The following is a 16,392-nucleotide window of genomic DNA, read 5'->3' on the forward strand; positions in this document are numbered from 1 at the left end:
ATAACATTAAAAATGAAAGTGATTAAATAGTACATTTACATTAAAAAATTATGTACGAGTAACAAAAATAGTGCTAAAAGTGTTGAAAAACTACTATACACCATTGGAAAAAAGGCAGTAAAAGAAATATTTTACTTTTAGTACTTGCTCTGCCCCAGCCTGATGATTATTGTGCTTAATCTGACCTTTTCCACAATATGAAATAACACTGGGGACAACTCCGTGCCATCTTGGTAATAAAGATGCAAAAAAGATGCTAAATGACTCTGTGATAGGCCATTCAAGCAGTCACCAAAGGCGGAAAGTCTTGTTTTTCTGTGACCACTTCCTATTCTCTACCAAGAGAGTGAAAAAAGATGGGAGGGATCGAATGAAGTATTAGACTACCCTAATGTAGATATATTTTGAGAACTTCCACATACTAAAAGCATATGACTGGCTTGCAGTCAGACCTGCCTGGCTGACTTCTTCCCTTTTTTTCAAATTTAGGTAAGAGTTTAGGGGCAGAGGACAAGGTAAAGCTACGACCAGAGCGGCTGGTCTTCTGGGTGGGGGGGAGAGGAGACAACTCCCAGAGCACCTACTTAAAGCCAGAGCACAGACTGACTTAAAGCCTTCCAAGACAGTTCAGTGATTGCATTTCTTCTTCTCACCTGGATGCCAAGGAACAGTGTGTTGGTCTACCCTGGTGGAGAAGAAACTTTGAGTTTGACCTTGTGGAACCACCTCTTCGACAGAGAGCAAGACATTCGTTGCATTAAAGGCAGCACAACGACATTTCGAAGCCCAAGATAACGCTCCACGTGCAACAGTTTTGTAGCACCAAGGCAGCTACTTCACTGGAATTACGTTGTCCTGGCTCTGTCTTTAACATCCCCAGGGCCCCAAAGACGTGCGTTGATAAATCAGATCCCTCTCATACGCGTTCAGTCCCTGCGGCAGCTGAACAGCTCCTGCTTCAAGGGGCAAGGAGCAACGTGTCCAGGGTAACCAAACTCGCCTTCCTGATGGCTTCTGAGGCACAGGAAAAACTGCAAATGAAGAGGCTGCTTTTCTCAGCGACATCCTCACTTTAAATAATAAATGAGCAATAAGGGGAGAGCTTTCAGGAGGAGGTAAGTATACACAGTACAAGAAAGGGAAAGAAAGCGTTGGAGATAAAAAGAGGAAATACATTTGCAGGGGGTGGAAGATATAAACAGTATAATGAAATAAATAATGGAAAAGGAAAGAGAGAAGGAGTAAGTAAACAACAGATCAGCCTTTTAGAAAAATCATGAAATCTGAGGGCTTGACTGGTATTCTATGTGCAGCTCCCTTTGAAGTCAAATTCTGTGAGAAATTTTAAGAATTTAAAAAGAAAATTTACGATAAGAACTTTGAAACAGCAGCAAAACCTTTAAAATTTGACCCTTGTGAGAGTGCTCGTACAAGCCAATAAATTAAGAGATTGACATGTAAAGCATTCTTCCTATGGTATCCTACTCCCCTTGCGTAATTTCATATTCAAGTATTTTGGGAATTAAATCCTCTTAAACCATCACACTGATACACTGGCAATTTGTGGGCTAACTCTACTCCACCTGCTATAAAACCATATTAACAGAAAACTATAATTATATAATGCACTTTGCCACTACTACTTCCTCATGTAAACACGTGCTCCTGCTGTTAACGATAACACTTAATCAAAAGGAGAGGAAAGATGGTCTACAAGATAATCTGAGTTTCCTGCTTAAGGGAGGCTAAACACTGCACAAGCTCCCAATTAAAACTCTTTTGCTCAGAGAATTGTAAAAATATCTGCTAAAACGAAAATTTGTTATTTTTTGTTAAAGAAAAAAGTGATTTTTTTTAAGCATACAACTCTATCTTGGAGAAAAAACCCACCCTCTCTGTTGCCTGTACTATTACTGCTCCAATCATCTTCAGCAAATTAGAAAAGAGCTTTTACATTTTCCAAGTACGTGGATGCACAATAACATGTCACTGCTTTACTGCACGACTGCTTCAGGTCTTGATCCTCATTTATACTCCAAAAGGGAATTTGCTCTGCACTCACTCTCAGCTATCACCGCTTGTTGTACCTTTGGGGGTGAAAGCGAAGGGCTGGTTGCGAGCAGGACCCGTGCAGTCGCTGCACAAGCCCACGCGAGAAGCACCCCGGACCACAGAACTGGGCACAGGGATGCTCCTGCGTGGGTACACTGGTTATGGATAACCCCACCAGCACACACTGGTGTGCTGTCCCTAGCCTAAGATAGGGCTGCTAAGACCTGAATGACTTGGGAAGCTGACACCCAGGAGGCTATAAATCAGCACGAGTATTTAGATCTGCTTCAAGCAGGCTGTATTTGACAGGATCACCTACCTAAAGACTAAATGAAGAAAGAGCTACAAACTGGTACAATCCTCCCCCCAGCTATCCTACAGTTTTTTCAAAGCATGAGTATCAACAGTTGCAAGGTACCCCTGTATACCTGGAAAAAGCACTTCTGTAACCGAGACTTAGCAGGGGCATTACTGCTGGTGCAGCTCCGTCGTACCGCCTAAGCCACTTCAGCTGTTCGTGCACGTGCCCGAGCTCACCCCCAGTTGCAGAAGTAAAAGAAAACAAGAGGCAGTGAAGGAGTTTCAAACCAAAACACCGTTTCACAGCAGCAGATTAAGAACTACACACGAAGCAAGGGCCATTCAGCAGCTAGATGCCATCACTTTGGGCCACCACTCAGCTTTGTTCAGTTGCACATCTGGGCCAACAGCTGTATCCTGCTGGTAATGTGTTACCAACAATTTCATTCTCAAGATACAACAGATCCCTCAGTTATTAACAATTTTTTTTTTCCAAATGCACAAGCACTGCAAAGGGTAACAAAACAGCTTTCTCCTCCCCATCATCATTTTCACGTAACTCAAGACGTTTTCGGTAGTACCAAATTCTAGTCTACCTCAACATTTCACCCCCTCAAAGGGGGTTTAGAATTGAGTAAAACAAGAAAGAGCCTCCTAAAAAACAGCATAAGCATGAGTACAGCAGAAACCATAAGAAAAACATCGACTGAGTTGAGATTCTGCCATGGAAAACTAACAAACAGAAGGCAGCAACAATGTTTAAGAAATTACCAGTGGCACTCACACAACAAAAAATTAAAATTAGAAAGAAGACACCAAAGTAACCAGAAAATAGAAAGGGAGGAGTGCAGAAACAGATAAAGAGAAATTAGAGGTTACTTATTTTTAGGGTCCCCATAACAAAGAACACTGACAAATACTTTTTCATTGGCCTTCATTACCACTCAAGAGTACGTATTCCTAAAATGGAAGTCCTCAGTTATGAGGGCGCAATTTTACAGCATCACAGAAAGCAAGGCGATAAGCAAACCGGGTTTCAGGGCAGCACCCTCGGGAGCGAGCGGGAGCCAGCCCGAGCTCCCGAGCCCCGGGCTCAGCCCGGGGGGGCTTTCGGGCCTGCCAGACCCACCCGTCCGCGGCCAGGGCTCCTCCTCCAGCCACCGGCGAGCACCAAAAGGAGAAGGTTGCTCCAAAGCATACAAACCCACTGGAGAAGCCAGAGCAGGGCCCTCCTCGTTCGCCTGCCTCCGCCCCTCTTCCTCCAGCTACCCGACCTCCGTTCCTCGTGTTCTTGCCCAGAAGACCAGCGTGGGCTTACCCCTCCCCACCAGCACGGTGCCCACCGCCAGCCAGCCCCGCCAGGTCTGGCGGAAATACTCCCCGTACATTTAAATACCTCACAGAAACATTGCCTCTATCTGGGCACATTAGTTTTCTCTTCCACTCTAGATAACATCAACACAGCCTGACAGTAAGGATGGAATAAGTGTTTCTCAGCAGTGAAAAAACGTATTTTTTTTCAAATCACAATGAATCAAGCATTATCTTTCACTCAATCTAGTAGCTGTGATTTGAAGAAAAGAGGGTGCCTTGACTTGCAACATGCTAGTCTTAACTCTTATTTAGAAATCAAAACCTAATTAATGCATTTTCCATCCTACCACATTTGAAATATATCACAAAATTTAAATAATTATTTGTGGGGGAACAAAAAAAAAAAAACAAAACACAACACACACAGGAAAAAAACCCCAAACAACAAACCCAAAGCCAAAAAACCCCTTATCGTTATCACCTAATACCAGCTAAATCCACAGATATCCAATATCAAAATAAAACTACACCCACTGTTTCAGGATCGGAAAATTCAGATCAGGTGTGATAAAGAGATGTCTACACTGTGATCACCACCCATTAGAAGAGCAGGCTGTTTTTAGAAGTTATTATGGGAAGTACTTCTACTTCAAATTCAACTGATAGACTTCAACCCTTAAGAGAAGTAAAGGATATTCCAAGTTCATACTCAGAATTAAAGCAATAAGCATACTTATTATAAGAATATTACTACAAACAGGACTTGGAACAAGAAATTCCACCCCTCCCCTCTTTGCATACTGTATGAGAAAGGGAGACTTCCTCCCAAATGTTGAGTAGGTTAAGGCCACTTGGGAATGCGAAAGCTCACTGCGCTCTCTCGGCACTGTTGTATGAAGGCTAGTATTTTTATAGTCAAAGGAAATACAGGTGGGACAGTAATGCTGTTAGTCATTTGAAGATCTTGAGCATCGGTACCCTAGCACCACATAGCAATTCCCTAACCTACTTTCTCCCCTCCTTCTTTTTTAAACTAATAAAATTACATGTTTTGTTCGGCTTTTACCTTTCTTGTCATCATTACACTTCTATTCTGGCCTAAGTTTGTCCTCTGAATTTAAGAACTGCATCAACCTCCCATTAGATAGGAGCTACGTACAATCAGTCTATGAAGACAGAAGGAAACGTTTTCAGAAGTACCTACCTGACTTAGGCTCATGTATTCCAATTTCAAAGGAAACTGGAACAAATTAACTATTTTCCAACCCAAGCAGAAACGTTGGAACTTGTATGGCTAAGTCTGCTGGGCATATTGGAAATCTTTACCCCAAAGATCTACGCCCAGAGGTTTAAACAACACGGATTGCTGAAGTCACCCAAAACTGAAACAGAGTAAGACACAATTTTCAAGTGTGAGCACTAAGGGGTTTTTTCAGTAGTTGTGACTGCTGCATATTTAGCTGGGTGCAAACAGTAACAAAACTTCTGAGACAACAACAAAGATTGAATTGCAAAGATCTCCGTCTGCCTCCATCCAGCAGAAACAACCAAAGCTCCTCTGCTGCACCGTCAATGAAACGCTCCATGACACGCAGCCCCCAATCTCTCCGAGACATCTGCCAGACAGGAGGGACGGAGGCAGGGGCAGAAAGGCTGCCTGCCTGCATTCACTGCAGACAGGTTTGGGGACCTGCCTGAACTAAGGACAGACGTGCCTGCCGCCACTCGTGCCCATGCACCTGCAACCCAGCCTGCTCTGCTTGTCGGCCGGTGTCACGCTGCACTCGGGGCTGAACGATCCTGCAGTGAAATCCAACCCTTTCTTTCCTCCGCTGACATACTCTCACTTGACACGAGATGCTCCTGAGCCTGCCTAAAACCCTCCTGAGCCGAGTCCCGCAGAAGTTGCTGGGATCGCTCGTGAGCTCGAGGGTTTCCTCAGAGGAGTTTTCCACACGTTGGCTCAAGTCATTTCATTGCAGACATCAGCCCAGCTTTCTGCTGGTCACCCACACGCAGCCCTCGGGAGGATGAGCCCACGCCATCCGGCAGCTCTCGCAGGCCCCAACGTCACCTGCTCACACCTGACTCCCAGGTTTTTGTCCCAAGGAAAAACAAACAGCATGAAGCTGTTCAAAAGTAACTGGAGAGAATGAAAAGGATACCGCGGATAGGAAAAAAGACTGCACATTAAAGTAATTAAAATCCTATACAGTAAAAGCAGTGAAGTGCCAGGCAGATTGGTTTTGTGGCCACTACAGCAGCAGGCTCACTGAAGGGTAAATGTGAAATTTTCTCAGTGCAGACAGAGGAAGCAAAGAAAGCACGGAAGCTGGGGAGGGAGAGAGAGGGAGAGGCTCGTATCATCAAATGGTTTGGGCTAGAAGGGACCTTTAAAGATCACCTAGTCCAACCCCCCCGCCATGGGCAGGGGCATCCGAGGAGGGGAAAAAAGAGAAAGAGTGACCCACAGGTAACCTGAACTCCATCTTTTGCTGTTAGCAAGAGTATACTGTGATAACAAACAGGAAATGTTTATACAGCAAGACAAACATTAAATGCTTACGTAAACACAAACGTACCAAAAAACCATATGCATTCATATTCATGAGATGCATGTGTTCATGAAACTTTGAAGAATATTTGTAGATCTAATACTGCATTAATGTTTTTAATGAAGCAGCAGAACTACTCGAGGAATGAAACAAACCTGGCACAGTCCCTCTTCAGTGTTAACATGTTTATTCATGAGCTCCCAGGTCAGCATTGCAACAGGTTATTAGTGGATGTGGATGGCTGGCAGGAGCAAACCAGTATGTTATCGTAACTTGCTTCTGGCAAGTGGAGAGCAAAAAAAAAAAAAAAAAAAAAGCAGTTTTCTCCTCTTTGCAAAAGTATAGCCAGGTCAGCAACACCAGTGATCTAGGAAAGACTATCCCACCCAGACGAACCTGTCTACCAAAGATATTTTAAATTATTCACCTATAAAATACTGGTCTCACCTAAAGAGCATTTGCACGTACAGCATGTGCCAGTCAAGTAAACAGTACTCGACAAAACACATCTACAGTGCAAATCATGCTGTTGCCACAGAGTAACGTTCAGGCTACTTTAAACAAATCGGAGAAAGGTTCATCGCAGAGCCAACACGCGAGGGTTTGCTGGCCTGGAAAGGGGAGCAGAACTCCCACCCGTGCAGGTAAGAGCGCGAGCGCAGCCTCGGAGGGCCGGGCAGCTTCAGCAGCAGGGGACCCACGTCACCAGAACCCCCCGCCCGGACCCAGCCTGCCGCCGGCAGCCCTTTGCCTGGGGCACCTGCCCTGGAGAAGCCCCACGGGAGGCCCGGTGCAGGAACGCTCCCAGAGGGCCTCTGCCCCCCGATGAATCAGATGCCCAGAGCAAGAGAAGGCGGGACTGCATTAGAGCAGGACAGTCAGACCGACCATCCCGTCCGCTCAGGGTTTCTGCGCTGTGCTGTGAAAATGCATACCGTTACACTACACCAAGGTCCAGCCAAATTTGACAAGAAGTGTAGTGTTTAATTAAAATGTGTATCACCAACTGAAATTTGAAATCAGAAATAGAAAAAATGGACTCAAGGAACTGGAAATAGTTTTCCAGCCCAGCATAGGTGAAGTCTAACAAAGCAGGAGTCCTTGTTCATAACTGAAATCACTTCAGGTCACAGCAGAGAAACTTAATCCTCAACTGAATAGGAAGAGCCTAACAAGCAGAAACAGCCACTGGCAGCTCCAACGCGTAACTCGAAAGCTAAGTCCACAAACCAAGCTAATGTCATCTTTGTTGTGCCTGAATTTCATCAGCGGTACTCCAGAAACCTGACTGGGCAGCCGCCAGTCCCAACTCCAACAGCAACAAACCAGAAGCGTAATCACGAAAGTTCAGACCAGTCTTTCCATTCCCCACCCTGCAGTGGAACATATCCAAATAAGCCCGGTTTTGTTGCTGTAGAAAACTCATTTTTCATCACAAGGGAGTCACTTGCTAGAGCAGAAGCGTTCTCCTCTTTGGTCACACTGAACGACAAACAACAAAGACACTTCACCTTCTGCAGGAACGCCAGCGGGTCTCAAATACTAACTAGGAACACCCAGGAACTCGTTTAGTCTGACAGCACGGGATTTCAACGACAGTGCTCCAAAGTGGCTGCTTTTATCCCTCTCAGCTGAAAGAGAGAGCAGGAGAGCACTTTGAACCACAGCGTTTGCCACGGGAGGTGGCGGGCTCAGGCCAGATAGCAGGCTCCGGTCAAAGGGAGGTATTTCAGGCTCTAGCAGTGGTACCAGGAACACGCAGCAGTAGTTATCTGCAGAAGTCCTGCTGCACACCACACGGCTCTACTCACAGACAGATACTGCATGAGCCTAAGGCCATAATCACAAGAATTATTATGAAATGAGTATTTTCACAGTGTTCATTTAATGTGAACTGACACATTTAAGGGTAAAAATAACTGCAGTGATAATTTGTCAAAGTTTACTAACCTTGGTGAAGGCATGAATTACATCCTTTGACTACACATCTCAATCAAAGCGTGTGTTTTAGGTCAGCCTTCAAGATGCGGAAAAAACAAAGCAAACTTTGAAGACTGGAGGGAGCACGAAAAAACCCGCAGCTGCTTACCGTAGCGCACTCAGTGACTTGTGCTTAGGGCTGGCGCACGAAGCAAAGCCAGTCCTAACACACACGGCAAGAGCAACACGCAGCGTGGGTTTGGACCCAGCTCCCTGCTAGCTGCGTGCTGCTTTACAAACTGCAAACCCCTAGAAACGCTCCCTGCGCGGTACGCGACACACCAGTGTTACGCAGCTCCAGAAGTGCTCTGCCACCGACTGCAACGGCCCCAGACTTCACCCGGGCGTAGCCTGGGAGGTTGAGAAGCCTGGCTGCTGCTCCAGATACTTGTAAATACCTCTCCTCACGCACACAAACGTACAAGAGAGCATTCTTCTCTTTGCTAACTGCTAGCCGTATCAACTGTTGCACTCGTCCTATTTGCAGCGATGAGAAACATTCCGAACGCTTGTCTGAATGCCCTACGCTAAACAGAAACTGTATTTTCATGTCACAACGTGCGAAGTATCTTAGGAGGAAAGCCTGGGCGTCAGCCGAGCCGCAGCCTTTGCGGAAGGCTAGGCAAGGAGCGCTCCGCGGCAGACTCTGCTTTCCCCCCGAGCATGGGGCACCCCAAGTTCTCGTTCTCCTGACAGTTCAGGAGAAACCGCAGCCACGGGACGCGAGTCACCCGGGACGGCGGCACACCACACGCCACGACCGCCGGCAGCAGCGGCAATAAAGGCGAGGCTCGCTCGCCACACAAGGCATCCCCGCGAGGATGTCTGGCCGCCGGCTGCGTATCCCAGCGCCCCGCTCCGGGCTTCCAGCGGCGGCAGAGCCCCCCCCACCCCGCGGCAAACGCCGGGCGCACCGGCCGGCTGGCGGGAGGCGGAGGGGACGGCGGCCGGGGACTCCCCCCCCCCCCCCCCCTCCACCCCCAGCCCCGCGGCGGGCAGCGCTGCCCGCCGCCGCCGACACCCGAGGCCGGCCGGGACCGGAGCGGGCGGGACGGGGCGGCAGCCGCGGGCGGGGGGCGGCGCGGCGGCGCTAGGACCTGCGCGGGGCGGCGGCCCGGGAGGCGGCGCGGCGGCGGCGCTGCCCGCGGAGACCCCAGCCCGCCCCCCCCCCCCCGTCCCCGTCCCCCCGGCGGGGCGCGCGCGGCCGCGGTACTTACGTCGTCAAAGAGGGACCCGACGTTGGCCGTCACCAGGAGCACCCCGGCGCCGGCCGCGGCCCCCTTCACCGCCATGGCGCCGGCGGCGGGCGGGCGGAAGCGCGGAGCGCGGCCGGCAGCGGCGGCGCTGCGGGGAGCCCGGGGGCGGGCGCGGGGCGCTGCGGCGAGCGGGGCGCCTGGCCCGCCCCGTCAGCGCGGGCGGGCGGGCGGCGGCGAGTCCTCCCGGCGCGGGCAGCCCGCGGACATCCGCGCCGCGGCGGGCCGGCCGCCCTGCGGCTGCTGCGGGGCCGCGGCGCTCAGCGCTCGCCCGCCGCCGCCGTCGCGCTGCTGCCGGGACGGCTCCCGCCGGCGGAGGCTGGCGCCGGGCCGCGGCGCATGGCAGGTCGGCGGGGCGGGACGGCGCGGGACGGGGCGGCTGGCGTCGGCGCGGCGGGGCTGGTCTCGGCGCTCCCCGGCGGGGCTGGGCTGGGCTGGGCGGGCGCTGCGCGCACCGCACCGCGCTGCTGCCGCCGCCGCCGCTCCCGGCTCTGGCGGCGCGGCGGGCGGGCCGGGCTAGGGCTCTGCGCCCGCGACGTCACAGCGGCCCCGCGCGGCTCTTAAAAGGGCAACGCCAACCCCGGGAAGCGCCCCAAGGGAGGCAGCCGGCGGCGCTGTCCCGCGGCCCGGGCGCCGCCGAGCCCCGCTCGCCGCCGCCCGTCCCCGCGGAGAGGGCAGGGCAGGGCAGGGCAGGGCAGGGCAGGGCAGGGCAGGGCGGCCGCGCCGCCGCTCCCCGAGCACCGCCCGCCGCGCGGGGGTGGGCCGGGCTGGGCGGGGCCGGCGCTCACCTGTGCGGGAGCGCGGCCTGGCGCGGCCGGGGCCGGGGCCGGGGCCGGGGCCGGCAGGCGGTGTCCGGGCGGGCGGGGCCCGGCGGAGCATTGCGCGGGGCTGCGGCCCCCGCGGGTCGAGGAGCGCCCCGGCGGGGCAGGAGCTCGTCTCTGCCCGGGCGCTGCCTCCGGCGGGGGAAGCGGCCCCGCTGCCCTTCGCCCCGCTGCCCCGGGGCGCGGCGGCTGCCGGGGCCTTGCCCGCGGTGGCCCGGAGCGGCGGCGGCTGTGGCCGCCCGGCAGGAGCGGCTCCGGGGCTGGCGGCCGCGGCGGGGCGGGGCGGGTCCGCCGGCCCCTCCGGACAGCCGGGGCGGCGGGGCCTCTCCCCGGGGTCTCCGCTGGAAGCGCCCGGCGGAGCGCGGCTGTTGGCCCTGGCGCTGCGGGCCGTCGTGCCGCATCTCAGCCAGCCCGAAAGTGCCTCAAATCGGAAACCGGGGGTACCCACACCTAAAATACACCCCGGTGCATCACGGCGAATTTCCCCTTCTGCCGTGTGTACTTGAAAGTTCTGGCAAATGCACATCCCTGCCTCCGGAGTGGAAAACCCAAGCATTGCAACAAGGCTCTGTCACAACCAACGGAACATAAGATAGGTATTAGTAATGCTGGACAAACTGCTGTTGGCCGCAGCACAATCTAGACCTATGGCCGAGCAGGTTGAAATGGTCCATACGGAGCCTGGGAGTGCACCAAAGTAATCTTCAGCTTACAAAAATACCCTTTGTGAAAGGAATCTTTTCAATAACTTTGCTTAAGAAAGCAGAGAAATAACAACTCAGTCTGCGCTAGGCTGTGCAAAATAGCTGGCTCCTAAGATTATCGATATTTCATGGCTGATTAGTAATAGGAACAAAATGCACAGAAGTTCCAAGGCTTGCAGAGGCCTTACTGACTTTCCGAGCCGGGGAAGCTGTTGTCACAACAGCGCGTAAACGATACGGACAGAGTCACCGAGCAGAGCAGGGAAAATAGGAATCCCAAACTAGACTCAAGAGCAACTGCACAAATGCACAAAACTGAGGGGAGAACAAAATGCAGAGGCAGATCTGGGGGTGCTGTGGCAGCAGGCGTGATGGTGAAGAATGTCCAACAGGTGACACGCTGCAGTAGAGGTGACAAGGGAAATCGCCAAAGACTGAAACATCCGGCACACTGAGTAGGAGGACATCACGCTGAACAAGAAGGCTCGGCCAGAGAAACGTGCGTGCCCCTGTCAGAGAAATAACAAGATTGGTACTGCTCCTCAGCGGAACGTTAGTGCTCCTCAGGGCTTGGCTGTGTCTCCCCAGGGAGAGGGTCTGACGGGCAGCAAATAATCACCTATGGCTCCAAACACAAGGCAAAGAAAATGTCTCCCACATGGGCCTTCAGGGGTGGTTTATGCAAAACTTATTCTATTTTGTCGTTGTAGTTGACAAAGCGTGCTTATGGCCAGTTAACAAGTCTCTCCCAAATTAAAGATGCGTCAGGCAAATGAGCTCTGCTGCTCATGCTTGCAGTGAATGAGATTTCATGTGTGGCAGAAAAATAGTTTCCAAGCCAGGGTGGTGGCAGGCAAAGAAGGGATTGATACCCAACTGGTACAGCTTACGTCAGTGAAGGCACTAGGCTACAAGATTCTCTCAGTATTAAGGAAAAAGGAAAAAAGAGCTAAATAAAGATGGTCTTCAGTTATGGGATTCTCCATAGCATTATAATAGAAATTATCTGCTGAATGCCAAGGAAAAAATACCTGAAACTTCTAACAACACAAGAGCAACTACTCTCCCCTAGAAAAAGTAATCCATGAAGTAAGGCACTAGAAGAAGAGATTCAAATAATAAACCTAGTGTAAAACAAGCTGACAGTGTTTAATCGCACCTCTTTGGCAAGCTTCCGTTACCCAGAAATATTTAAGGGAGGTCCTCCTGGTGCCTCACAATTATGCTCCTTCCGCCTGCAGTCAGGAAGAAGTCTGCGCTCACCTTGTCGTGGTTTAGCCCCAGCCGGCAGCTAAGCACCACGCAGCCGCTCGCTCACTCCCCCTCGGTGGGATGGGGGAGAGAATCGGAAGAACAAAAGTAAGAAAACTTGAGGGTTGAGATAAAAACAGTTTAATAGGGAACGCAAAAGCCGCGCACGCAAGCAAAGCAAAGCAAGGAATTAATTCACTACTTCCTGTGGGCAGGCAGGTGTTCAGCCATCTCCAGGAAAGCAGGGCTCCCTCACGCGTAATGGTTACTTGGGAAGACAAACGCCATCACTCCCAATGTCCCCCCCTTCCTTCTTTCTTCCCCAGCTTTATATGCTGAGCATGACGCCATATGGTATGGAATAGCCCTTTGGTCAGTTTGGATCAACAGTCCTGGCTGTGCCCCCTCCCAGCTTCTTCTGCACCTGGCAGAGCACGGGAAGCTGAAAAGTCCTTGACTAGTACAGCAACAACTAAAACATCTCTGTATTATCAACGCTGTCTTCAGCACAAATCCAAAACGTAGCCCCATACCAGCCACTATAAAGAAAATTAACTCTGTCTCAGCTGAAACCAGGACACACCTCCATTCCCATGTAATCGCTGTGGGTAGCAGAGCGCAGAGGCCAGCAGCCAGGCTTTCGGTTCAAGTTGGCTCCTCTCGCACACGCTGCAGCTGCGCAGGTTCCGCCGAACGCCGCGGCATGCTCACCGCACAGCCGCCGCAATGCAGCGCAGCCAGAGCGGTGCCTCCAGGTGCTGCCGTCGCATGCCTGCAGTACAGGGAGTCTCAGAAACCAGGAACAGTGCTTGGGCCGGGGCAGACCCTGCCTCACAGAGTGTCCAGTGCATTACCGGAAGGTGTTTCGGAAACGGGGGTGAGCGGAGGGAGCAGAATCGCCCAAGTCACGGATCCCAAGGGGTCTGATACCCGCTGACAAGCCAGGGCAACTAGAAATATGCACAGGATCAAACGGCTTGAAGCTATGAAAAGAGCGAGCGACTGCAGCAGATGCCTGTGTCTGAAAAGCCACTACTTGACAAAGGAAAGGCAAAATTATTCTCAGTATTCAGAAGCAAAAATAAATACTGTCAAGTACTACTGACCCGGGGAAGCATTGACTTCACCATCCTATGGTGCTGTTCGCCACACCGTAGTAGCGTATTACATCTACAGATAGACATGGGTGAATGAGCGTGTCAACCAACCTGCAAGAGGAGATGGCCATTTCCAGGGACGCTGAACTTGATGAGTCCGGTGAAGGCTCTTCTTTGTGGCAGACTTTCTCAGGTAGGGATGCAAATGGAATGACAAAAGCTCTGCTAGATCATCACCGCTGGCCTCCTTTGTTAGACGGTACAAATAAACAATTAAATAAAAAACAAGTTGAAATTGTGGAACTCTGCCTCATACGTGGGATACTTGCTGACCTTCAGTGAGCTGTGACACACAGATAAATGCGGTGCAGAATATGCTCATCCCCAGAGATACTCAGTGCTGTCCTGGACAATTTCTTCTAAGGTTTTGTGCGACTCCCGAGACAACTATTGCATAAAGTTGCACTGTAGGCACCATGATCTTATCTGGATGCAGCCATCAGAGGTCTCACAGACAAGTTGATCAAACACACCATCCTGATATGTCTTGACATGTTCACACACGAGAAAAGAGAAAATGAGAGAGAGAGAGGAAAAAACATTCGCTGCCGTGTTTTTGGCACACAAGTCTCACAAATTTCAGCCCGCAGCGATTACATCAAAGTCAGGGTATGCTGGAGGAAGCTGTGTCAAATTACGCCCAGCTGGAAAGGGATCCCGAGCCATATGGCATCCAGGTGAAAAGTTTGGCAGTGCTCAAGGACAGGAAACGAGAATAGGAAGTGGCTGCAGACCACAAGAAGTTACTTGTAAAGAACCCAGGCAGCAATCGCCCCGCTGCAATGTAGATGTACTTTGCCAATTTCTTTGGTAGAGGAAGTACTACAGCATGAAAATGTCGCAACTGCGTAGAAGTAAAACGATGACCGACCGATGACTGAGCTGATATCTGTGAATCCCATGCCTTTTCCAAGGAAAGGAGCGGATAAAACCTGAGAAAACAGGAACATAAAATACAGCATCATGTATAAAGCGTTTTCAAAAGAATTCCTGAGAGCTGACTCGCCCAATAACGGATTATAATAGAAGCCGTTTCCAAAAGCAAGAAATGCTGAACATTAAGCGAGGCGTAATGATATCTTAGACCTGTGGACGTGTGCGGGGAAGCGCAGGCCAAGCAGAACGCCCAGCGTCCCCAGAGGAAAGCAAAGGAGACGTGAAGCAGCCCGGTGCCAAGCACACAGCTTGCCTTCTTGCCGTGGACCGCTACTCGGCGAAGGCTGCAGCAGCTCGCACTAGCGATTCAGGGCAGCGTCTCAGCAGATGCAGAACTCAGACTATACTGTTTCAGGCAACGGATCCTAACTGCAGCTGGTTTTTTGCTGTTTTCTTCAGGGTCAGAATTCATTCATCCCATCAAATGGCAACATCCAATCAGTAGTAAATGTTTCCAATTAAAAAAAAACAGGAATAATTGAAGCGGTACTTCCATGCTCAGTTGCAGAAGCCCACTACAAATACCGATGGAAGATGCACGTTGCCAGCCACTTTGTAGAGCAGGCGAGGTGCAGAGGGGACATGAGCTAATTTTGCAAAGGTAAATCGAGCAGAGCTGATACCTGGTAAGTTCAGATGAACAAGATCTACACCTGTGCTATGTGAAAAAAAAAAAGAGCAAATCTATGTCCAAATATAAAAGTTTGCCAATGGCAACAGTGAAAGAGTAGTAGGTAAAAACACGCTGAAGTCTGTATTATGTGGCCTTTGACATGAATGTAAAACCTAAGCGTGTGCTGTAGACCTGATGACACTTAATTTTTCTCCCAATATTGCAGCGGATAACTTGCAAGAGGAGATGTTACAGTATGACGACGGGGAAATAGGAATAAGAATAAGTATGAAAGTGCCGCTTTGCATCCCGTCCAGCGAGCAGGAGCTGTAACTGCCTCCAGCTGTATCCACACCAGCGCCGTCTCCAGCTCCAGAGGTCCACGGCTCTGACCCCTGGGCCAAGTCCAGTTGGATGAAGGTGCAAATGCAGATCAGATCATTTCTCTTCCTCCCCCGCACAGAATGGAAGACTGATGGGTGTTGATCGGTGGTGTTATTGTAGGGAAAGCACCACTACTAGCTAAGGTTGCCTAACATTTTCTGGTACGGCTCCCAGTTTTCCAGTGTAGCCAGACAGTGTAGTCGGAATATTTTCAGTCTTGGTGCCTGCCTTGAATATTAAGTTTCTTAAGAATATTAAGATTCTTGAGCAAGAGGGCTCAAGAATCGGGTTAGTTTTCACTGAGCAGCTTTGCCACTACGAGGGAAAAAAATTGTCCTGAGGATGATTTTTTCAAATAAGCCTGAGGGTCAGATAAGTGCACAACATCACTGTCCCCGTGAATTTTCATTACACAGGTTGGAAAACAATGTCACCACTTGCATAGATGCCACAGAAAAGTGGTCTTGTAGGTTTGGGCTATTGTATTTTTGACCCAAGTTCCAATATTTTCAAGCTTTGCCTACTGAAATAAAGCACAAGTAAGATAACAGAAGAGTTACTTCACATTATTCATTGGTAAGTTCATAGACAATGTGATTGAAACGGGCACAGAGAAGGGATATGCGATAGCCCAAACCCACCGATGCGCCTTCGGAAGAAGCAGACAAACACAGGCAAGCAAAGAGCAGCATCATTTGCTGCCAGACGGGAATGGTGGAGCCCGTGCAGGCGGAAGGCAAGGCCACCAGCGCGCAGGCAGGCAGGCAGCGGCGAGGGGCAGGACCGGGCACGTGCCGAGAGCCCAAATCATCTGGCCTCGTGCCTTCCCAGCGCGGATGGCTGGGGCCTGGGCTGCGGCCGGCAAACCTACGGACTGGGTGGGGTTGAAGATTTTGGGACAACAGCTTTCAGTGGGAGTTTGGCAGATGGATGTTGCCTGCCGTGGAGGTCGCTACCAGTGAAAATTTGGTTGGAAGCAAATGCAGTTTTTTAGCTGAAAAAAGTACTGCAACCTCCCCCAAAAGCTCGGTCAGGCCAGCTCCCTGGACAACAGACCTGAGAGTATTAACGG

General features: G+C 50.8%; 1 protein-coding gene across 4 annotated transcripts in view; it reads right to left on the reverse strand.

The window, feature by feature from the left end:
- The window catches only part of INPP5A (inositol polyphosphate-5-phosphatase A), a 262,040-nt gene extending 251,780 nt beyond the window's left edge, over positions 1-10,260 (reverse strand). Inside the window, exon 1 of one of the 4 annotated variants that reach the window (XM_075504269.1) lies at positions 10,243-10,260. Coding sequence is in view for 3 of the 4 variants with exons in the window: in XM_075504266.1 (XP_075360381.1) it covers positions 9,419-9,493 (75 nt within the window). In the remaining variant the exon portion in view is untranslated. Of the gene's footprint in view, positions 1-9,418; positions 10,100-10,242 lie in introns of those variants that run through there. The other 3 variants (XM_075504266.1, XM_075504267.1, XM_075504268.1) reach the window with 3 other exon arrangements.
- Between the last annotated feature and the right edge of the window lie 6,132 nt (positions 10,261-16,392).

Source organism: Mycteria americana, chromosome 6 (assembly GCF_035582795.1).
Source record: "Mycteria americana isolate JAX WOST 10 ecotype Jacksonville Zoo and Gardens chromosome 6, USCA_MyAme_1.0, whole genome shotgun sequence".
Taxonomy (NCBI): domain Eukaryota; kingdom Metazoa; phylum Chordata; class Aves; order Ciconiiformes; family Ciconiidae; genus Mycteria; species Mycteria americana.